The 24,542-nt window shown below is 34.8% G+C and overlaps 1 protein-coding gene across 1 annotated transcript in view; it reads left to right on the top strand.

Moving 5' to 3' along the window:
- LOC132119398 (succinate--CoA ligase [GDP-forming] subunit beta, mitochondrial) overlaps window positions 1-24,542 on the top strand; it is a 113,095-nt gene that overhangs the window by 29,905 nt on the left and 58,648 nt on the right. The window contains exons 3-8 of the mRNA XM_059529306.1: window positions 9,411-9,510; window positions 10,442-10,532; window positions 12,891-13,043; window positions 13,919-14,008; window positions 19,682-19,778; window positions 23,724-23,885. Coding sequence (XP_059385289.1) covers window positions 9,411-9,510; window positions 10,442-10,532; window positions 12,891-13,043; window positions 13,919-14,008; window positions 19,682-19,778; window positions 23,724-23,885 — 693 coding nt within the window. The remainder of the gene's footprint in view (window positions 1-9,410; window positions 9,511-10,441; window positions 10,533-12,890; window positions 13,044-13,918; window positions 14,009-19,681; window positions 19,779-23,723; window positions 23,886-24,542) is intronic.

Genomic DNA, 24,542 nt, shown 5'->3' with positions numbered 1-24,542 from the left:
TTACAGGTCAAACACTCGAGTCTGAGCTGTGCTCTGCTTATCATCAAACAATAAATTAGTTGGATTTAGGACAGAAAGAGACAGTGTTTATACATTATATGTTTGGTGCACCTTCAATACGGATGTAAAGCCATTTTTCAGAAAGATTTTATATCATATTTTTTCTGTAAAATGTAATCCAGTAATCTTTTACTTTCCAGTAAATATTTTTTTTTTTACAGTGTATGATCAAATGTGTGTAATATTAGAGTTATACAATTAATCACAGATAACCTTATGTGATGTATTAATGCACATGATGTAATGTTTATATAACCTTAAAATGTACAAAATCCCAATCCGGTCTGAATCATTATATGAAATAATAAATGTCCGATGTCAAATATTGTAACTCGAATGTTATGTAGAAAACGAATCCTGTCCGAATAATGCTATTGATGTTTTTTGATGTTGGTTTCCCTGAGCAAATGATGTTTTCCATTGCATGAGTAAAAATAATGCAATAATTAGCTATAATCGCAGTGACTGTAATGCACACAGAAGTACACCTCTAACCCCGTTATCATAGGACATTTCATTTACTAATATTTGCCCTATAGCAAAACATTATCTTGAATAAACATTACTTCAGTCCTTCTGTTTAGACCCATTTTACGGCCTTAAACACACATGAGGGATCTTGTCTTCCCTGTGTTTTCTCTCAGCTGTCTGAAAGCGCACGGTTTCCCCTGAACCCCGCTCCTCACCCCATTACCGCAGCCCCATTGCTCTCGCTGAATATCAAACAACAGGACACCTCTGTGTCTCTTACCCTGCAGTCATGTCCACAGCCAGAGAGACATTAGGGATTTAGAAAATAAGAAACAGTGAAGCTGAAGCAGCAACCCAGTGCTGAGCTACTAACTGCTGTCATTGTTACACAGTAAGTTTCAAGTTCATTTGAACTAATGAGGAATTGCGAGGTCTGTATTACTGCAATTACTTCTGATGCCATATGAACTGTACAAACATATTTTCTTCTGCATGCAAGTTTTTTTTTCTTACACGAGATGGGCTAAAGAGTATGTTAAGGCTATAAAATATTAGCTTTCACTTCAGTAGGCAGTAGTTTATTCATTTTAAACTCTTGCTCATGGGAAATTTTTTATTTTTTTTTTGCCCTCATTTAAAATTATGAAATGACAGCAATGAAAATTATACCCTAATAAGGCGTGTGTTCATTTGGCATTCAGTTCAGTTCATCAAACAGTGTTCTGCACAAACACCATGTTGGATGTTTTGCTTGTGAAGTCAACCTTTGTTAACTTGGCACGCTTACAGATGATGCTAGCTTTCAAGAAAATGGATTTCCATGCCATTAGATGTCTGACGCAATGACACATTAGTAATTTATTATACAAGATAACGTCATGAAATATTTAATGAAATATGTTTTAATAAAATATTGAATTGGATATAGATTATGTATGGATCTGTTAATGTCACAAGGAATCTGTGGGTCTTTGAAAAGCATTAAACTGTCTTTATTTTATAAAATATCTTAAATCTAGCTGTGTTGTATATATGAGTGAGATGAGATATTCAAGCGTTGTATATAAACACTGAGACTAAAACTAAAAATATATATAATTATTTTTCAGCTAGCTGCCAAGACATTTCTCATTTTAATTTAGTTAAACTTGATGTACTAAAATAACTTAAACTGAAATAAAAATTTAAAAAGGTAAATATACACACATAAAAACAACAACATTAAATACATATTAAAACACACACATATATATAAAAAAATACTAAATATTACAAAATCAAAACGTAAAATAATTATATAAAACTGATTATAAATATTAATTGCAAAACCTGATACTGCAATAATTGCAAAACCTGAATATCTGATACTAAAATAACATGAACATGACAAGGCAATTACATTGTGTTTCCCTGATTAACCCCACTAATTAATGACAATTGAATTACTAGCCATTTAATTGTATTGTATTAAATATTGTTCAGTAAATAATAACAGATTTCAAATAAGGTCTTACTTCTGTTAAACATGCAGCTATCATAAAAATGCTTCCACTGTGGTCATTGCCAACAATAAATAAATAAAAAATAAAGTGTTTTAATATCTCTGTTTCCTATATTTTTTCCCCTATAGTTCCTATGTTTTTTTATGTTCAAACATGAGAATGGCATTGCAATTCAGATACAATATTGTTGAGACACACACACACAAAAAAGTCTGTTGATCTTGAGAAGACAATGTAGATCTTGAACCTGGAGCTCCAGGCTGTTCCTGGAGAGAAAATGTCTGAATTAACTTCATATATCATCTTAAAATGTAACTTATGTGTAGCTTCAGGTTAAACAATCAAAAAGGCAGTTTTCTTTCTTGAAGGCATTTGAGGCGTCACTTTAGTGATGGGTGAATGGAATTGTCAGCATGATTGTGTTGAACTGTAAGGCGTTACAAAGTTAGTGTAAAAAAATTGTGCATGATGTATAAACTCATTTTAAAATGATAAAGCCACAGGCCATGTACTCCCTCCACTTGTTAATTTGCTGCTCGCATCATTAATCTGTGAGAAATAAGTGGATGCTGTGAATTAAAGTGCACCATTTGGCATGAGCATTACTCCTGCACTCGCTAAATAGAGATAATTGACATGAAGTGATGGATTGCACGTAATGTACTGGAGATTCTGGATACCATCCAGTACTTTATTTGATAATGATAATATACATGTATATATTTCTAGAAACTGATAAGCATATTACAGACATTAAGTTCTTTACTTGCAATCTGCAATTGTAATTGCTTCGGATAAAAGCATCTGCTAAATGATTAAATGTAATACAGGTACTAAAGTTCAAAAGTTTGAGTTCAGTATTTTGTTATTATTGATATTATTATTATTATTTTATATAATGAATAAATACTTTTACTATAAATGAATACTTTAAAAATGTCAATAAAGGAATTTATAATTCTACTAGTTGACATTTTATTTTTTATTTATTAATTTTTTTTTTGCTAAGGAATCCTGAAATTTTTTTTAAATAAAAAATGTATCCCGCTTCTGCCAAAATATTAAGCAGCACAACTAGTTTTAACATTGATAAAATTTATTTATTTTTTATTTTATTATTGTTATAATTTTTTTGAGCACTAATTCAGCATGATTTATTGATTTAGTCTTATTTCATAAGCATTATTAATGGTACTGACCCCTAACCTTCGAATGGCAGTGTAGCTTTAATTATATTAAACAAATTTAATTAAGTAAAAACAAATATTTGTGTAGTATATTACAGTGTTTCCACTGTACTATTCTCACAAAAAGTGTGTATCTTTAACTGTGTTGTAATGGAGGCAACTTTAATGAGCTGGTTTATTTAACTCAAGTCTTCTCACAAAAACCCATTAAAAAACCTATTAACCCTCTGAAGTCGATTAACGCGTATATGCGTTATGCAGCATTTTCTCCTGATAACCCCGAAAAGAACTTAAATTACACTTTCTGTTTCGATCGTACAGATAAGAGCAGTACATCAATCGAATATGTAAAGGGTCTACTTTTTTTGTATAGAGACATAATAACAAAACTTTGTGCACTTATAAAATAAAGATAACAAACAAGGTGTGCTGTCTGCACTGATCTTCATTTACAAATGCGTCATTAAAATGAACTGTAACTCCGTGAATGCTCAACGAAGAGACATGAGAGAGATATCTATAGAAAGCCTGACATGTCTATTCTTAAACTAAACAAGTGCTGCCGAAAACAAATATTCTGTGTTAAAGTAATCCATATGAAAACAACACAATGTCCGTTTTTCACGTCTCCCTTCATTATCTTCTAATGTGATCAAGTCCCCGCGCTGAACGCTCTATTCAGATTCTAAAGTTTCACTGACTATGTTTACAAGCTGTTAAAATTCGGGTTATGGTCGGGTTAAGGTCACTATTCGGGTTTCTGAAACATTCGGGATAACCCATTTACATGCGTGAGCAGAGAGAGTTACTCCTGTATACATGGAACAACAAGACGCAATATGCGTCATTTCCGATTCTTCTTCCTGTATCCAAAGACAACAACAACAACAACAGCAGCAGCAGGCGGATAATGAATAGTTTGGGGCAGATAGCGATAGTCTTTGTTTGCGCTTTGGCGCTGGTTCTGATCCACCAGCAGCACTTCTATACTGCACGCTGGGTTTTTTTATGCGCCGTCTCTACTCAAAAGACCAAGATTCCTTGCGAATGGAACATGCGCAGAACACACATTTTGATGGGGATATGCCGAAACGCGTTTACAAGACCAAATATTCGGGTTAGAAAAGGGGTACCCCAGTTATAATATCCCGGTTTTTAAAAACCGGGATATGAGCATATCCGGGTTTTTGCCGGTGTTTACATGGCCTTGCGCGACCGGGTTATTGCTAATATTCCGTTTTTGAACGGGTTACTGGCTGCATGTAAACGTAGTCACTGAAGCACGTGGCTTGAATACGCCCACACAACATAAGACAACGCAGCGAGACTGTTCTTCAAGTTTTTATCAGTGGTGGACAGTAACGGAGTAGATTTACTTTGTTACTGTACTTAAGTACATTTTTCAAGTATCTGTACTTTACTGGAGTAGTTTTATTTTGAGTAACTTTTACTTCACTACATTCCAAAGCATAAAATCGTACTTTTAACTTCACTACATTTCATACAACATATCGTTACTCCCTATAATATATCACGTGCTCCGACATGCAGAAGCGGTGTCTGATTCATCATGAACGAACTGAGTCTTTTCAAAATAAACTTTTAAATCGGATCGCAAATCGCACCAAATGATTCGTTTACAAATTAGAATTATCTGATTGCAGCTGTTCTGGAGTCGACCACTCACTGATTCAAATGAACCGTTTAGTGCGAGTCTACAGAAGTAAGAACCAGGAGATCTTGTGAGTGCGCTTGCATGCGTCTGATGTTGCTAAAAGTAAAATATTAATGTCGAAATTTAGGATTAATTATTGTAGCTGAAAATCCTATTTAGGTCAAAATTGTCCGTTGTTTGGGAACTAAATCCGCTGTAAAGAGTGATCTATTTAAGCCCACTGAAATGCTCGAGTGCAGACGATGCATCAATCAGCGTCTCTGTTTTAGGTTAAAATAAATTAATTAAAAAATTAATTAAAATAATTATCAAAGTGGGAAGAGGGGTGTTTTTACACAACAGACAAGGTTTGAGAAGGAAAAAATCATTATGAAAATATAATTATATTTTCCTTAATGTTCTTCCTAACTTCAGGCCTTATTATCATGTCATATATAACTCTGATGTTCTGTAAAACAACAAACTTTCAAATACTTTTTTCTTACTGGTGAAAATCAGATGGTCATCTCTGTTTTCTCTCAGGTACATCACAGTTTAAGCTTCAAAGTGAACATTACTCTCGTCAACGTAGTCAATATCAACAACAAAAATATATCTTGACTCCATATAGTGGTTATTTTGGAAAAAATCCCAGGTATTTTGAGCAGTAGGATTATAAAAAAAAATATGTGCTAATATAAAATTTAATTAAGTAGCCTATATAAAATTGCAAACATCTATCTTTCAGTACATTTTTACTTAAGTACATAAAAAATTTAGTACTTTTGTACTTTCACTTGAGTAAAATTGAAAAAGCAGTACTTTTACTTTTACTGGAGTAATATTTTATTATACGTATCTTTACTTTTACTCAAGTACTTGATTTGTGTACTTCGTCCACCACTGGTTTTTATTTAACTGTTTGCTTCGCGATGAGAGGAATAAGACATAATTCACCCCAAAAAGATGTGATGTGGTTGAGGATTTGAGAAATGGATTTCCTCAGAAAAAAAGTATGAAGTGCTTTATTCAGCAGAGAACATAAACATGAGTAAGTCTCTTTTTATTTATTTATATACTTGTACTAGTTTTCACCTAACGGGTAAACATTTTACTAGGCAGACTTTTTTCAAAGACTTTTTCCAAACTATAATTCCTGACTAAATGTATAATGAAGTGAAATATTATGAAGTTTCAATAACAATATACAATACTATACCATACAAACGCTAGATGTAAATAATATAAATGTAACCGTAACAAATGTAACACAATGTTGTTCTTTGAATTTACCCCCCCCCCCAAAAAAAAAAAAACTGATAAATATTCTCAGCTCTTTTCAACATTAATAATAATAATAAATGGTTTTTTTTGTGGGGGGGGATTTCTGAAGGATTGTGTGACTGGAGTAATGATGCAAAAAAATTCAGTTTGAAAATCAGCTTTGATCGTTCCTAATAAACTGTTTAACTGTACTCGCAAGTGAATATTAAATTATGTTGTGGGATAATTAAATATATTCTAAATAAACTACAAACATAAAATTATATAGATTTATTTTGTCCTCACATTCTTTCTTGTAACTCTTCCCTCTCAGTGGCACAGCTGACTGAATGGCTCATTATGCAGCTCATTATGCGGGCCTTTGTCTTCTCAGGTGTAAATCACAATGATATTCATGATAGTTGACTCCTACTCGCATATGACTTTTACCAACAGAAAGTGTCTTAGAAAGTTTTAATCAATATGTTGTTTTCTGTAAGTGAGTAAACAAGATGATTTTCACATAATTTAGAAAGAAAAATTCTAGGCTACAAGCTCCAGTTCTCAAAAATCCCAGGATCCATTGTTCTGTATGTGTTTTATGGCCTTATTCAAGTGATTTAACATTTTTAGGTTTTCACTAACCACGCATATTTTTTTTTTCACAAAAACACAATCATGTACATACATGCAGCTCACATATTATTATAGACTTTAGCCATTTAGATGTGTATAAGACACTGAAAAGCACAAATGTCAGGGCATGACAAAACTTCTCCAGGCCCCAAAAATACCTTAGACTCCAGAGGGTTAAATGATGTGTAATGGCTGGGATAAACCCTTCTGTTAAAACACATCTGTTGTTCACACAAACAACAGTTTATTTGTATGTGTGTGTGAGTGTGTGTGTTTGAATATTGCTGCAATCCACCTTCCACTTCCAAAAGAGCTTATCTAGTTAACAGCTTAGCCTAGTAGCTTAGCAGCTGAATTAACAGCATTCGCAGGGGTGTTAATGATTTCTCCATTTTTCTGCTAAAAATCTATTTATATGGCTGTTCATTAAGTCACATGTGCCTAAAACTCAGCCAAGTGATTGTCATCTCCTTGAAAACGTTCTAATTGCATAGCATATTCTTAGCCTTGTACTGTACATGCCTGAATGGTTAATGCAAAGTTGTTCTCTCAATAGACCATCAATCCATAACTTTTCTGGTAATTAAAGTGATAGTTTACTCAAAAATGAAAACTCTGTTATAGTTTATTCAACCTCATATCAGGTTTTGATTAACATAAATGTAAGTACTTTTTTTTTTCCAGTCCATGTGCAATATGTATGTCATTTTTCCATTGCAGTGTCTCTCTTTCATTCACTCCACATCACTCTCATCTCTGGCTCTCTGTAGCGCTCATCACATTCCCATGTGCTGGAGTTTCCTGTCTAACACAGTCAGATCTCTTATCGGGACAAGAGGTGTTTTGCTGAATCTTCACGGTTCACCGTCTCTCAGTTGTTTCCTTATGTCTCTTTTAGTTTAGATTAAGTGATCCAGCGGCTTCTGTATCTCTGTTTTTGCCACTTCTGTGTTCTTATCTCTCACGGTCACTCACATGATCAATGCTATCAGCTCTGTGTGGCAGTGATAAATTATGCATGCGTTCCAGTCAATGGCTGAGTTGTGGTTTGGGTAAGAGACAGCGGTGATAGTGAGTCTTAATCAGCACCTAAAGTGTGAGAACTGTTAACGTCCACCCCGAGGGCTGCGAAGACCAGCTTGGCTCTTTAAGAGTGACTTATAAGGAAGCCTTGGCCTTCGTGCTCTGTCATGTTAAGATGTTATGCTATTGCAGGCATTATGGGTTAAATCTCAATCCCATTCCTTGCTGTTCTCCTCATCATTTCCTGCAAAAAAAAAAAAAAAGTATTTTTTTTTTTTTAAATAAATAAAATTAATACTTTTTTATTTATTTTCTTGCAAGGATGCATTACTGTCACAAAAGTGACAGTAAAGACTTTTACATTATTACAAGTTTTATAATTTTAAGTTTTTCTAAATAAATTAAATGCTGTTTTATTCAATTTCGACTTTTTTAATGGCTTAAAACTTGAAAACACAAAAATGGTTCACAAATTTTAGGTTAAAAATAATAATAATTCTGCTTACATTAGAATATTGTTAGCAGTGCTCTTCAGGACTATATTAATTATAAGCTTATTTATAATTAATATTTACATTTTCACAGAACTCCCCTTTTATCTTACAGGTGCTCCGATTGGTTTACAGCACCTGTCAATCACTTGCTCTTCTTCTGGTTATTCTCATCTTCATTTGTGTTTTTTTTCTCTTCTGTTTATTTCCCAGATGCCTCCAGGACATTTTGGTTTATCTTTGAATTATTTTTTTATTTTTTTTTGTTCTCAGTCATGACAGCCTTTTACGGTTATGTGAAGATGTTAATGACTTTGTGAAGTCGTCATTCCATGTGCCAATTCATGGTTCCGGTTCAAACCTTTGAGGAGTCTTGCTATATGCCTTGAAAATGTGACATGATTTAAACCTCCTGACTCTAAATCATATCCTTGCAAAACTGAATATTTATAAGTTTATAATGATGACATTAGACAGAAAGTGTCTTTTTTTATTTATTAATTCATTTATTTTGTTTGTTTGTCTTTAGAAGTAAATGTTTTAGTTTTTTTTGGGTCCAGGTACAGTATATGGTTTAAACTATAAAACTTTCTGTTTCAACAGCTTACCATTGTAAAAATCTGTCACTCTACAGTCGATCTACAGTATATGGTCCTTTTCACAATATTAAAAAACACGTAAAATCTTATAGCACAATACCTTGAACAATACATTGATAATAAGATCAAATGTTTCAACATAGTGTCTCTTGACAAGCTACAGTATTATTTCCTCAGATTGTGCTTCCATCTCAGTGATGTTTCCGTGATGAAAGAAATAATGACAAAATTGCTAACCGCTCTGGAATACACATCCCCAAAACATGCCTGTGGAGATCAGCATAATATTTAAAATTAATTTACAGCTGAAAACACCAACTCCTTTTCTTTTTGGTTTGCTTTTTTATCTGTATGTTTGTTGAGGTTAGCCTATGTACTGTGAGAGTCTCTTAAATGGGATTGTTGCAGGCCAGATTCAAACCTGCATCACCCGCTATGTGTCAGATTGTGTCTGGAGCACCTTTTTTTTCTGGCATCTTGGGACTCTAACCTTTTTTTTTTTTTTACCCCTTTTTCCACTTTAGAAGCGAAGGAGATTGTCCTGAAAGCTCAGATTTTAGCAGGAGGAAGAGGCAAAGGAGTGTTCGACAGCGGCCTGAAAGGAGGGGTGCATTTAACAAAAGAGTGAGTACCTTCCTAGACCCATTTTCTGAGAAAGAATAGATCCTGCTTTCCTGTATTTCATTCCTCTTAAAATCTCCTGTCATTCCTTGACACCCTGTATTTCTCATCAAGAAACTATTGCAGAATATCACTGTACCCTCAGCGTTTGTGATGTCCTTAAAACTCAGTGGTAATGTGGAATGATGGATTCCTCAGCTGAACAAATTAAAAGTGTTATAGAAAACTATAAAAACGTTGTAAAAAGAAAAAAAACCTCGAGAATATCAGAGACGTTTGAAATATAGCAATCTCTGAAAACTTCACCAGAAAGCCATGAGTTTTCCTCAAGTAGGGGCTGATTTATGACTGAATGCCTGTGTCGTGTATCACTGTCATGCAATGTACTTTGGCATTCGGGATGAAGAGAATCGTCCAGAGGAAACACTCTGAAACGCAGCCTGATCTGTTTTATCTAGAAAATGAGCACAGTGCTTTTTGTGTCCCTGAGAGATCGTCAAGTTTGCTAGTGTCTGTTTCTTCAACTTTTTTTAGTTGGCCTGTACCATTGTTATTTGTAGTACAATGAAAAGATGGCAAGAAATGCGGAGAGAGATAGACCAGCATGATCAGAAAATGAGCCCAATTTAATCCTGCATTGCTAGCATGAGCACCACGGCACAATCGGCACACATGTATAATCTGTATAAAATAATCACAGCTGCATCAAAAAAAAAAAAATGAGAGAAATATAAAACATTCTGGGAAACCTTGCATCCACATACAATTTGATCAGATATCATCTGGTTAGACTGCGTGCCCATGTTTACTGCACGCAACGATGAACACAGCGTGAGCTTTTTTTGATAATTCACATATGCATATAAATATACATATAATTGGTTATTTAAAAGTCACAATGAATTAAAAGTGTAAAAATGTGCTTCTATTTCAGTCCTGCTGTTGTTGGAGAGTTGGCCGGTAAGATGCTCGGCTTCAATCTGACCACCAAACAGACCCCTAAGGAAGGAGTGAAAGTAAAAACGGTATGAAGGAAAGCACCTTGTTTGTCTCTGGCATATTTTCTCTTTTTTTAATGTTATTCTGCTGAATAAATAATCGCTTTTGCACTTGGAAATGAGATGATCTTTTTCTCTCTCTCTCTCTCTTTCCACTCTTCTTGTCTTCCTGGCTGCAGGAGAAAGCTGTATAATACAGTATCATTTAAAGATGCACTTTTTTTCCCCTTTCTGTGATTTCTTTAAGAAATCTTCTTTTGCTATTAACTGAGTTAGTTGTCATAGGTCAATGAGATGAATCAACTGTATGATTCAGACAGGGAATGTTGGTAAGCAGTTATTTCCATGTGTCTCTAACAAGCAGAAATGTAATTTCTCTCTTTTTCTCTGCTTCCCTCTATGTCTGACACCCACACAGACCGGTGTACTCCTATCACCACCGTATGTTTATCACTGTTTATCTCTCTCTGCCTCAGGAGGTCATGATGGCTTCCTGCACTTAGCACGTGTGTCCTCTCATCTTTAAACGTGGCCTAGAGCTCCCCATTATCACCCGCTTTTATTCCCGCAAGCTTTCCCTCATGCAATTTCTTCGTGAATTCTGAATACAGTATTGTTTTTTGAGAGGAAAAAGGAAAAGTGCGTTTTGTAAAAATCTGTCCTCCTCTAAGACTTCAGAAGATGTTGTCATACTTTATAGCACATATGAGCACAAATTATATGTGTGTGTTTGCACATACAAAATTGCTTATCATATCATATCATATCATATGATCATATCCAAGTCCTAATGGTACAACACACACATATAAAATATGCACAACTGTTTGCAACATTGAAAATAATAAGACATTTTTCTTATTTTTAGAATAATTTCTGAAGGATCATGTGACACTGAAGACTGTAGTAATGAAGCTGAAAATGCAACTACCACCACAAACATAAATTAAAAAAAATAATAATAAAAAAAAAAAATTGTTCAGTTTTTTATAAGTATACAGTATATATAGGTCAATGGCTGATGGCTGTTTGGTTGAAATAAATACATAAATTTGTAATATTTATTTTTTGCTCTTTATAGCTCTCAGACCTGGAGGGGATTGAATATAGATGAGGGATTGAATATGACTTGTGTTAAAAGGATACGATTGTGTCGTCAGTCTTAGAGACGAATGCTGCTTGTGAGCTGTCAACTCTTCATTCATGTTAGCGCAGTCTGTCTTGTTGGCCTTCTCTCTTTCCTTTCTCTCGTGCTAGACTCTGAAGCGAGGAAATAGAGTAAATGATAAAATGGATGGAAGGACAATGCAGGAAATAGAATGAACCCAGGGTGCAAACTTTTGTCTCCTTAACAAGCTGAAAGGGATAAAAATGGACATGAGTGCTGGAGATTGGAGTGTAGGGGAGACTGGGGCAATTGTAACACTAAATTTCTTATATACATATAAGATTTCTTATATGTCATATACAAGTAAAAGTGATGACACTTATTCATCACGTGCTCAGTAGTGCCTAGTGTCCCCTACATCTTTGTGCGTGTGTGTTTGTGTGTGTCTTTTACTTAACAGTGAAGATGGGATGGTAGTCTGTTTTTCACTGAATGTAAAAATGTTACAAATACACCTAGTTTCTTCTACATTTTATTTTATTACAAGGAGAGCGTGACTTATGAGGACATAACCCATGTCCCCATTTTTCAAAACGCTTATAAACCTTACAGAATGAATTTTTTTGAGAAAGTAAAAATGCACAAAGTTTCCTGTGAGGGTTAGGGTTAGGTATAGGGTTGGTGAAGGGCCATAGAATATACAGTTTGTACAGAATAAAAACCATTACGCCTATGGGATGTGCCCACTTTTCACAAAAAAACAAATGTGTGTGTGTGTGTGTGTGTGTGTGTGTACAGATACACTTAGTGTCTCCCATGTTTTATTTCCATTTTGTCTTGTATTGTCTTGTTGTGGTTTGCTCTCTCTCTCTCTCTTTGGCAGAATGGAGGGGACAGTAGTCTATTACTAAATGCATAAATGTTACAAATATGCCTACACTACCCTACATCCTTTTTATCATTTATCAACTTCTGAGCAATTAGGTGAGGGTGAGAAATAGGATCTGTGTGTGTTTCTGGCGAGACTCAAACCTGGCTCATTTATTAGAGTGTTATGGCTCTGTTAAGTGTTATGGAACATATCGAGTACACAAATACCTTCACCAGACCTCTGTCTCCCCTTACTGGTTCCTTCGCTCATCCTCTTTTGTGTCACTTTTCTTTTATCACCTTTCTATTAGTTGTTATTTCAACCCTGTTATTGGTATCTTCCACTTTACGATGGCTGATTATCCTGTATTAGAAACATCTGTGGTTTGTGTGTTTATGCTGAGCAGGTGATGGTTGCTGAAGCTCTGGATATCTCCAGGGAAACATATTTTGCCATCCTGATGGACCGTTCCTGTAATGGACCCGTGATGGTGGGCAGCCCTCAGGGTGGTGTGGACATCGAGGAAGTGGCTGCCAGCACACCAGAGCTCATCTTCAAGGTATTTCACTTGTATCACTTATTATAACCCTTTTAACAAGATGTAATATTAATCTTATGGCTCTCCTGAATGTGCTTGTGAGAGGAGGGGTGGGGGAAATGAGCTTCCCACCCAACTCCAGAAGTGGGCGGAGCCTAGATGTCTGTGCTCTGTGTATGTCAATGAACAGAGAGGAGAAGCAACATGAGCGAGGGAGAGGACTGGTATTCAGTCGTACATGTATGAACCGGTTAGCAGAAGAAACAACATTAGGCTCGTTCGAGATGCATCAGTGCTGAGCAGACTGATTGGCATATGGCATTAAAGTACTGCGAGTGTGATTAGAAAGCAGACGACTCTTTAAATTTTTGAATCGCTCTTGCAAATTTTTGATGTCGTTCGCCAATCCGTCTACACAGTGCTGATGCATCTCAAACGAGCCTATTGCATATGAACCAGAATGTCTCGGAATGGTAGTTTAAAATCTTTTAAAATCAGAAAGCTTAAATGCACTGAAAAGCCTTGTCCACCATTATAAGTAAACCACAGATAAAAATAAAATATGATATGACTTCTTTAATGAATGTCTTCAACAGACTGACTTATATTATGACACGTAGCAGCTGCTTCTCATTCTTGTAGCTGTTTGTGATGTCTTTTTTGGTTGTTGTTGCTTTATCTCTCTTATGTGTGTCTGTATATGTGTGATCTTTCAGAGATTGCCTTATAATTGCTAAGCCATTGTTCTCCGACTCTCGTCTTTTTCTCGTTTGAGGTTGGCTGCGTGCCAGCGCTTAATTGCGTCTCTCTTGATTTTAATACGAACATCCGCTTTGTGTCAAATTTTGGTTGATAGTTATTTTCTCTTGTTTTCTCTATTCCATCTCTTGCCTCAGGAAGTCATCGATATCCTCGAGGGGGTCCGAGACGACCAGGCGCTACGTATGGCAGCTAATTTGGGATTTAAAGGACCGTTGGAAAGACAGGTAATGGGTTTGGACTGAACCGCTGCCAAAGAGATCGTGCCATTATAGTGTTGGTCATTAACAGAAGCACAGCAGCCCTCATCTTACATCACCCCCTCCACTGTCCGCATTGTCTCTGTTTTTACTCATGGAAAAGTGAGAGTAATGGACATGATGACTGCCAATATAGTCATTAAACATTTCTTGTACACTTTTAGGCCTCAGTAGACATCACCGATCATCAACCGTTTGTGCTGGTACATCGTCCACATAAACTGCCATCAATAAACAGGTTACAGATTTGATGTGACTACCTTCACCGTAAATGATAAGCACAAGTTTAGAAGATTTCTAAAATGTAATGGCATGTATATCAAGGCCTCGTACAGGGTCTCTGAGTGACTCTAGCACATGAGATTCTGCACCGGTGTTTGGGTGCCTCCTCCTGCTTCCTTATTTTCCCTAAATGTGTGTTTTCTATAGCCTGTCACTTTATATGGGTCAAAATACCAGCGCATATATATATATATATATATATATATATATATATATATATATATATATATATATATATATATATATATATATATATATATATATATATATATATATGTATGTGTGTGTATATGTATATGTATATATATATATATATATATATATATATATATATATATGTATGTATATATGTATGTATTTCAGATGTATTCTAAATATTGATAATTTTAGTATTCAGATTACTGTACATAATATTATCTATTGCTCTTTATATTTTTGAAAATTTAGGAGATTGCTGTGATTAAAAGCATGAAGATCTATTTTGCAAAATCTAAAGAATTGTTACGGAAAGTCAAAATATGACAAATTATTTGTTACAAAGTGCTGTATAAATCATTCTGTAATCTTCAAGAAAAGTGTTAGAGTATAAATTACAAAATATAAGTGTTACAAAAGTATGAAATTAAAATAGAATTTCAAAATGGACAAAATTGCTACAGAAAAAGTCCAAAAATGTTTATTTTATGATACAAAGTGTGAAATCTCCAATTAAAGTGTGTGAAAATCATAGCAAACGCTACTGAATCTACGGAAGTATTATAGTTATATGAAATGCAAAAATATTTGGTAATATACAAAATTGTTACTGAAAGGAAATATTATTGCAAAAATCTTTCCCGGAAGTGTTACAAAAGTATGAAATATGAGAGTATCACACAATCTAAGGAAGTATTGCAAATACAAAAAATTGCAAAATCATTTTTTTTTTTTAAGAAAGTTGAAATATGAGAATGATATGTTGATAAAATGGTTAAAGCTTGTATAAGCTTTCAGTTTAATGAATGAATGAATTACAATATGATTACAGACAGTTATTTTCTAATTAATTAGTTTATATATATATATATATATATATATATATATATATATACATATATGTGTGTGTGTGTGTGTGTGTGTGTGTGTGTGTGTAGAGAGAGAGAGAGAGAGTGTATATATATAATAGAATTCTGTATATATCAACAATTATCCACCATTCTGAAAACTCTGATTTCATAAATCTCTGACTGTGTTGATAAAAAGTTGGGAGACATCTATGAAACCTCTTAAAATGTTTAATATTCACCTCATCTCCCTTTATAATATAGTGGAAATGTTCTCATTAAAACTGAGGGCAGGTATTGTTTGTAAAGAATCTCTTGTTCACTCACGATAACCACTAAAAGAGTCTTTATTAGTTCACATCATAATTAAATCACATTAACTCAAAGAATCTCTCAACATTGTTTATCTGTATACAAGTGTATGGTTTTCTCTGTATAGACATCTGAGAAGCTTGGCATTGTGGAAATTACTGCTAAATGTCTTGTCAGTTTGGCTCTTCAGAAGTCATCCTTTGACTGTGCATCTTTTGCGAGCATCTATTTGAGTCAATGCTAATTAGAATGTTTGGGATGCAGTATACTGTTAACTTAGCTTCATCACTTTGATGTGCTGCGATATGACAAAGAGCCGGCGCTCGCCTGTGCGTGCTGATGAGAGCGGCACTACAATGTTTTCTGTCAGCATGCACTCATTATCAAAAGAGCTTCCATTGGCTATGGGAAAGGGAGATGTCATTTTAGCTCTTAAATGCTTTGAAAGTAGAATTTGTTGGGATGACATGCTTTCAGAAAGCATATGAAATCACAAAGTGTAAAGCAAAAAGCAGTCGGTTATCTTTACTGTCTTAACCTTTCGTCAAACTGATTCAGATGCTGATACAATGCCCTCCACTAATATTGACACTCTTGATAAATATGAGCAAAAGTGGCTGTGAAAATAAATCTGCATCATTTATCTCTTTGATCTAGATTCACAAAATTGTAGCCTATCTTTTGAAGTAAAACAATGGAAAGTGTCTCATTATGAAATAAATGTTTTTCTATAGTTGACGTTGGCCACCATTATTGGCACCCAATAATTGCAACGTTCTCTATCCAAGATAACAGCTCTGTGTTTTCTCCTTTAATGCCTGAAGAGTTTGGAGAACATCTGACTAGAGATCAGAGACCTTTCCATCATCCAGAATCTCTCCAGATCCTTCAGATTCCCAGCTCCATGTTGGTGCTTCTCCTCTTTAGTTCACCTCACTCATTCTCTATGGGGTTCAGGTCAGGGAACCGGGAAGGTTATGGCAGAAGCTAAATGTTGTACTAAGTGACACATTTTCATGTAGATTTTAATGTTTGTTTTGGATAATTTGGACCAGGGGTGCCAGTAATTGTGGCCAACATGCATTAGAGAAAAGCATTTATTTCATAATCAGAGTCCCCCCACCCACTTTCAGTTGTTTAACTTAAAAAAAAAAATTTGAATGAAACATAAAAAAGATTAACAATGCAGATTTATTTTCACAGCCACCTTTGTTCATATTTACCAAGAGTGACAATATTAGTGGAGAGCACTATATATGAAAGTATTTACAAAATGGTTATAGAAAGTCAAAATATGAACATTGTATGTTACAAAGTATGAAATATGAAGTACAATGTAGTAATGAAGTACAATGTACCATGTCCGTGACTTTAACAAAAGCATTGTAATATTAAGACATCTATGAAGAACTGAATGAAAAATAAAGTGGTTTGAAATCTTTTATTGAAATATGAACAAATATGAATATCACAGTAGTGTGATATTAGTAGTAGTTACTAAAGCATACAATATTACAAAATATGTAGAAGTATCACATATGCACATAAAATATAAAAGAATTGTAAACTTTACAAAAAAAGGACAAACTATTAAAATATAAAATTTATTTTTTAGGGCTGGTAAGCTATTAAACTTAATCACACATCAAATTTGTAGAAATTACTCCCAAAAGATAATTCAAAGTCATTGTTGTATAAAGCATCAAACAGAGATGAAAAATATTTTGTTTGATAAAATTGATTACATATAGCCTTCTCTTTTGGACCATGTTAGTATATGATGACAGAATTGTCATTTTTGGTTTGGTGAACTCTAACTTTAATAATTTATTTTCTTAATTTTATTAATATTACTATGAAAATAAGAAAAAAATTGTATTTAATGAAATGATACTCTTAATAATAAACTAAAACTACCAGTAGGTGGTGGTAAATGTCTTAATGGTTAAGTCATCGAGTCATTTATTCATTCATTAGAAACGTTCAAATGGCTGATTCGTTCAAGAGTGAAGTAAATAGGTGCATTTGACTTCATCAGCACTGCGCAAACCGATCGCAATCTGACTTGAAGTAGTGCATTCTGGTTAGAAATGTTGTCCGCCTTGAGACGGCCTTGATGCCACATGACTGTCACGTGTGGCATCAAAGTACCGCGAAAGTGTTTCAAGAGAAGCCGGCTGACTCAGCAGCCGCAGTTTCTCCAGAGCGACTGCAGGAGCACTGATGACGACACAGCTGTTTCACGATTGGCCAGATTCACCATATGACATATGACACATGACACGTGTGTTTCGGGGTTTATTTAACATTTTCTGTTCCGATAATCGCCACAAATCTGTGTTTTTAGAATGGTAAAAGCTTTTTTTTTACCGTAGTCGCACTGTTGTATTGAGTCACGTTTATCATACAACACTGATAAAAGCATTTATACCCCCACTTTATTAGTATTTAAATAGTATATGATTATGTTGAACTTTATTCTTGAAAATATGGCGCTGTATTAAGCAGTATATAAAAAGTGTCTCTGTAGCTCATGAAAAAGTTTTTGAAATGTCTGTGTATTTGACAAATACTGCATTTTATTTACTTCATCTCTGATAATATATGCAAACACTGCGTGAGTGTCACTAACGAGAGCAGAAAGTGTCCGGCTTGACATGTCTGTTTTCAACTCCGCCCCCGACTGCAAGCGGCTGCTCTCGTTGATAGCCATCTGTAGCCTTGCTTCAAGTCGAACACACCCAATGGTTTTTTATGAATGGTTCATTGAATCATTAGGCTTGTTCGACTTGAAGCGGATCATCACCATCAGACCGATTGGTGTGTGACATCAAAGAACTACAAGAGTTTAGAGAGCAGACGAATGCTTGTGCTTTAGAATCGCCAATGGTTCAACACGCCAAATGGTTAACCAAATTCGTTCAAAACATGAATTAAGGAAAGGATTTCCCCCTTTGGGTTGCTCGGTGATGAACAGTTCTGATTTTTCTTTATATTTTGGTTGGCAAAATTGAGCAAAACAGGCAACATTGTGTCTTAACACAATATTACTTCTTAATGAACTGTTGTATAAGATGAGTATCACATTTGATCTCCATGTGATATTGCACTTAGCCTACAGCTCGCGTGATATTTCTTAACCATGTGATGTAAATATGAGACACAATCTCAAACGGGCGTTTTGCCCCATATCTTGAATTTTTAGGGACATTTTCTAGGCTCCATTATGCAGTAGGTTGTTGCCCTGCCTCATATTAGTCATCAATCGACTGTATGAAATGGCAGATGATCCACATAGCTCTGGTGCATCAAATGTGTTAATAATTTTAACACATTATTTTTCTCCATAATTAATTAATCTAATTAACATGTTAAATTACCAGCCCTAATGTTTTTATAAAGTGGTAACAAATTGTGAAATGCAAAAATATGAACTATTCCCTGAAGATTTTACAAAAGTATGTAAAGTTACAGAATCCACGGATGTATTGCAAAAATATGTAAAACCGTTTTATGAAACTCAAAATAAGAAATCATCAACAAAGTGTTACAGAAGTACAAAGCCTCCTGTAACTAGCCAAAGCATCTAACTATCCAATTTCCAGACTTTTTCCAGTTGTAAGTCTCATTTGCATAGCCGCTGGGATTTGGAGAGAGCTGCTGGACGTCTCCGTGTCTCTCAGCAGGGACGCATTAACTGCCACCGCAACTCCCCACTGAGTTAATGGCCCTGCTGACTCCAAATCAATTTGTGCCATGTTTGAAGTTTTCCAAGGGAACATCTCATTGTCTTGGCAGTGACTGTTCTGACCAGCAGAGCAAATGTCCAGTCAAAGATGCGTCCTCATTATTGGACTGTGTACAGTATATGACCCAGAGTGTATATATGTGTTTAGCCGTGCTTGAGAGATGTCAAGGTAGTTTGAATGTCTTCTGTAAGCTCTCAGAGATCTGCCGCAAGTGTGCAGCTGGGTAATTAGTGCTCTCTGTGGTTCTGTCTCAGGCTGCAGATCAGATTAAGCGACTCTTTGATCTGTTCCTGAAAGTCGACGCCACTCAAGTCGAAGTCAATCCACTCGGAGAAACACCTGAGGGACAAGGTAAGGCGTGCATGTGTGTGTGTTTGTGTGTGAATGACAGACAAAAATGCTTGCTCACAGATTGCATTAGAGCTCCTGTAAAGATCCAAATAGGACCCTTTCAGCTTCCAAAGATAAATGTCATTTCATATTAATGGTTATCAAACTCGTGGAAATGGAGAGTGCTGCTTCAGCAAAACTTTACAGCACTTTACCTACATAACACTGGCACATATATGTTCTTAATATGACCAAATACTTCTCCCAATACCATTTACACTTGCTTTTTATATATATATGGGTACCTGTTAGGAAATGATGTAGGATGTTGTAACGTTTATTGGTATGAAATTACATACAGTAGGTCCAGAGAGGGTAATGCCTGCAGTATTAATCTGTCAAATTAAAGAAGGGGAGAGAAATCATCTCGGCCCTGCACCATAATGGCAAAATGATTTAGTCCTCATTGGGGCCCTTCTTTTCTTTTCTTTTCTCTTCTTTTCTTTTCTTTTCTTTTAATTTTTATTGTCTTGTATTTTGACATTTTATTTCATTTAAATTTGTTAGGGATGCCCCGATACCAAAAGCCGATACTATACACCGTGTGAACAGAGCTGTGTCCAGAAAAAGAAACACTAGCAACAGAACAACAGAGAGTTGAATGGATTTATTGGAAATTAAAGATGTCTATGAAGTACATGTAAGTAATTAATATAATGTTAAAAATTCGATATTCACGCTTGTATAGCGGATGTGCACTAGCTGATTGAGCGTGCGGCTGCACAGATGCGCAAGCTTGTTGAGTGAATATCTCACACAGACCTCACTGGAAAGTTTTTAGTTCGGTTGGATATGTCAAAAGCAAGCAAGCAAAACAGTGCACAAATTAATAAAGTCATTTGACGTAAGGAGAGCGAGAGAGAGTCAGAGAGCGCTCACTTCTGTTGCATAATCTTGATTGCTGTTCACTTTATTAGCGCATGCATTTGGATTAAAACTAAATCATAAATATAAAACAAACTAAAATTATTGGGGCATACACTATAAACAACGTTTATTTAAAACGTCAAGCATACATGATTAAAGCAAAAGTGAAACTAGCAGACTGTGTGAAATGCGCTAGGCTATAAGTGTCTCTCGCATTCTGCACCAATGCAAACATGCGTTCTGCGAATCTTTAGCTTACTCTAGAGTTATGTTTTTTTATTTGTACGTGAGAGTTTGCATACATGCTGTGTAAATAAAGGTATCGGTATTGGTGAGTACCAAAAATGAAGGTATCGAACTCTTTCTGAAAAAAGTGGTATCGGTGCATCTCTAAAATTTGTAATACTTATTTTTCTTTCACATATGGTTTTATTTTTATTTAAATTTTTTATTTGACGTTTGTTGTATTTTGTCTGTTTTTTTTTGTCATTGCTGTCTTTTTTCAATTTATTTAATTTTAAATCTTAAATTTATTTATTCATCTGTTGTTCTTAACTCTATATTTTATGTATTTTTGTCTTTATTTCAGCCTTTCATTTATTCTTTAGGTTAGGTTTGTTTGTTTTCTCTATGAAAATTATAATAAAGCTTTTCAGGAAATATTGACATTAAATGTGGGATTTTTCTTGACAGCATCATCAAAACAAGTCAACAAATGGCTTTGGCTGTTTTTAGATGCATTGTTTACTCCTACTTAAAGCACTTTGAAAAGTATTATCAGGTTGCATGTTTTCATTAAATATCAAAAAAGAGCTGTGATGCTGTTTTGGCAGCTTGTGTGGTGGGGAAACTGATCAAGTTCTTTGTTTTTCTGGCTGGCATGACTCTGGTTTTCTTTCACCTTCTTTCTTTATCTGTTCTATAACCATAATTCCCTGGAAAAGTTAGTAAAACTCTCCTGGTAACAGTGTAAAGTTGACTTTGATAACAGATCCGTGAACCCAAATATTAGCTTTGTTAGCGATGAGAGGCTGCAAAACACTTCAAATGAGAGAGTTGCTGGGTCTGGTCACATACAGCCAAGACAGTCACAGAAAACTGTATTCCCAGGCTAATTTTCTGATATAGCTCCTGTGTTTGTGTGACTGTTTGTTGTTTAAGATACTAGCACTGTTCAAAATTAGATATATAAACAAACATGGGGTCAGGAAAGATCATGTCTTAACTATGGACTTTTGCCATCAGAGCTGTATGGCTGTGTTAACTTATATGCAGCTCCCTTTCACTCAGTGTAAATTACTGGATTTGGAACTGCCGTCACCAATTTGCCACATGCACTAAATACATATTAAAAAAATAACAGATGCTTTGAGAAACTCATATTGAACAAATTAAGCGTGTCTGAATCGTGACCAACTGTAACATAGAAACATTGACCACTGGAACGCTCTTCTAAATCAGTGAATGTCATACAGTGGGGGAAGTATTTAACAAATCAGAATTTTTTCCATGCAGCAATTCGCATGCAATTTTGACCAGACATTGACATTAACTCAAGAAATATACACAGATAAAGGAATAACCCATTAAAAATATTTATGTATACATTATGTGAGAATGTAGTCAGGTCAGACAAGACAAATATTGAACTTATTGGCAATAATACCACAAGCTATGTTAAAGGAGAAATGGCTCTAAAAATACCATGCCAACAGTGAAAGTTGGAGGTGGAAGCATCGTGGCATAGGGCTGTTTCTCTTCTCATTGTATTGGCAAAATCCATAATATTGAATGGAAGATGAATGAAACCCTGTACCTGGAAATTCTTAAGATGAATTTGTTGCCATCCACCAGGATGATGAGGATGAGATATAGATGGACCTTCCATTATAGGACAACAATCCAAAACATACTTCAAAGAAGACTTAAACCTAATAGTGCATTCGTGAAAATAACTGAAAATCAAGAGGTCATACGAGGTCCCCCGGAATATTTGAGATTTACATTTTGTTCATGTAGGAAGCTTTTTGAAGCATTGCAAATAAAGGCTTTTCCACTAAGTTTTCAATACAATTTCAGTTAGCATATTGAATACTATTTTCCTGTGCCATTTCACTTTTGTACACATAACTTTTTTAATGGATTGTAATATTACTATTTCTTTATCTGTGTCAATTTCTTGAGTCGGTGCCAATGTCTGGTCAGAATTTAATGTGAATTGCTGCATTGTAACTGTGTGTAATTAGTAAAATGATGACGCGTTGAATACTTATTTGCCCCACTGTATCTTCTGATATCCCAAATGTGTTCCAAATGGAGGGGTTTTATGATGTCATATGATAATCATTCATTTTCTTAACTGAACAACAAATTAGCCAATATGATCAATTTGTTATATTCAATATTTTAAAATGAACTAGCTTTAAAATCAAGCGGCATTTATTTTTGATCAAAATACATTAAAAGGGTAATATTTTCAAATATTATAATTTAAAATAACTTTTTCTATCTTAATATATTTTAAAATGTAATTTATTCCTGTGTGGCAAAGCAAATTTTCAGCATCATTATTCCAGTCTTCAGTGTCACGTGATCCTTCAGAAATCATTTTTATTATCTGAGGTGTATTTTTTGATAAATAAAAAAATATACATCCTTGCTGATTAATAGTATTTATTTACTTCTTTCATAAAAAAATAAAAAAATAAATAATAATAAAAGGAAAAATAAAACTTGCTGACCAAGGTGTAGACATTTTTACATTTAATCTTTATAAAAAATATCAGATTGATTTGAATCCAGAAAGTATTACAGAATTAATGAGATTAGAGAAAAGGTTTGTTCAGTTTTTTTGCGCGAACTGCATTTTCTTTTTCTTTTTAAATAACATTTATTGACCTGTAAACTTGAGCTGAAATATAGCTTAACTTTTTTATGCTGTATATATATATATTTCCCTTGTATGACACCAAAGTGCAGGGAAATACAATATGTGACACTATGCCCAAGTTCCAACACTTTTCTGCTGTCTGTCCACAGTAGTGTGCTTTGATGCTAAAATCAACTTCGACGACAATGCAGAGTTCAGACAGAAAGCTGTGTTTGCCATGGACGATACCGCAGAGAGCGACCCCTTGGAGACCGAAGCAGCCAAATATGATCTCAAGTACATCGGACTGGATGGAAACATAGCCTGTTTTGGTTCGTTTTTATATTTCATTTACATTAGCTTGTTATAAAATGATAAACAATACACTAGATTAACTTACACATTAAATAATGACCAACATACCAAATTAACAAAAATTTCAGAAACCAGCTCCACATCAAGCTCATGTCTCAAGGGATATTTCAAATCCAGCTTTAGAGATGCCTTAGAAATGCTCTTCTTAGTAGTTTCCAACACGTTTATTTTGGTCTTGAGAACAGGATCATGTGAAAGTGTTACCAAATGGGCACCGATCCACTCATCATCTCCATCAGCTCTCTAACAGCTCTATAAGGGACCTGCCTGAACCGATGGGTTCTAATTAGTAGGAATCTTCCAGAAAAATGACTCAACCGAGATGATTGTTAGTCTACACATTTAAGTGGTCTCTCATTATAAATGATGGCTCTTACAGTAAAGTGCCAAGAAATAGCCGTAAAGACAGGATGAGTGTAGAAGTGACTCTAACTGACCTTGTCGTGTAGACACAAATGCACTCACGCACGATTTGCTTGCAGTTAGTTTGCACCTTAAAAGCTTTGTAAAGCAGCAAAGCAACAGCTGTTCAGCTGAATTTCACTTTATTGAGTTGAGTGTTAGATCCGGTGCCAGCAACAGAATAAGGAGAGATGTGTTAGGCCAGGAGAGGT

The sequence above is a fragment of the Carassius carassius genome, chromosome 38, assembly GCF_963082965.1.
Source record: "Carassius carassius chromosome 38, fCarCar2.1, whole genome shotgun sequence".
Lineage (NCBI taxonomy): Eukaryota > Metazoa > Chordata > Actinopteri > Cypriniformes > Cyprinidae > Carassius > Carassius carassius.
The sequence above is the reverse complement of the archived record's forward strand: the minus strand, read 5'-3'. Positions and strand labels throughout refer to the sequence as shown.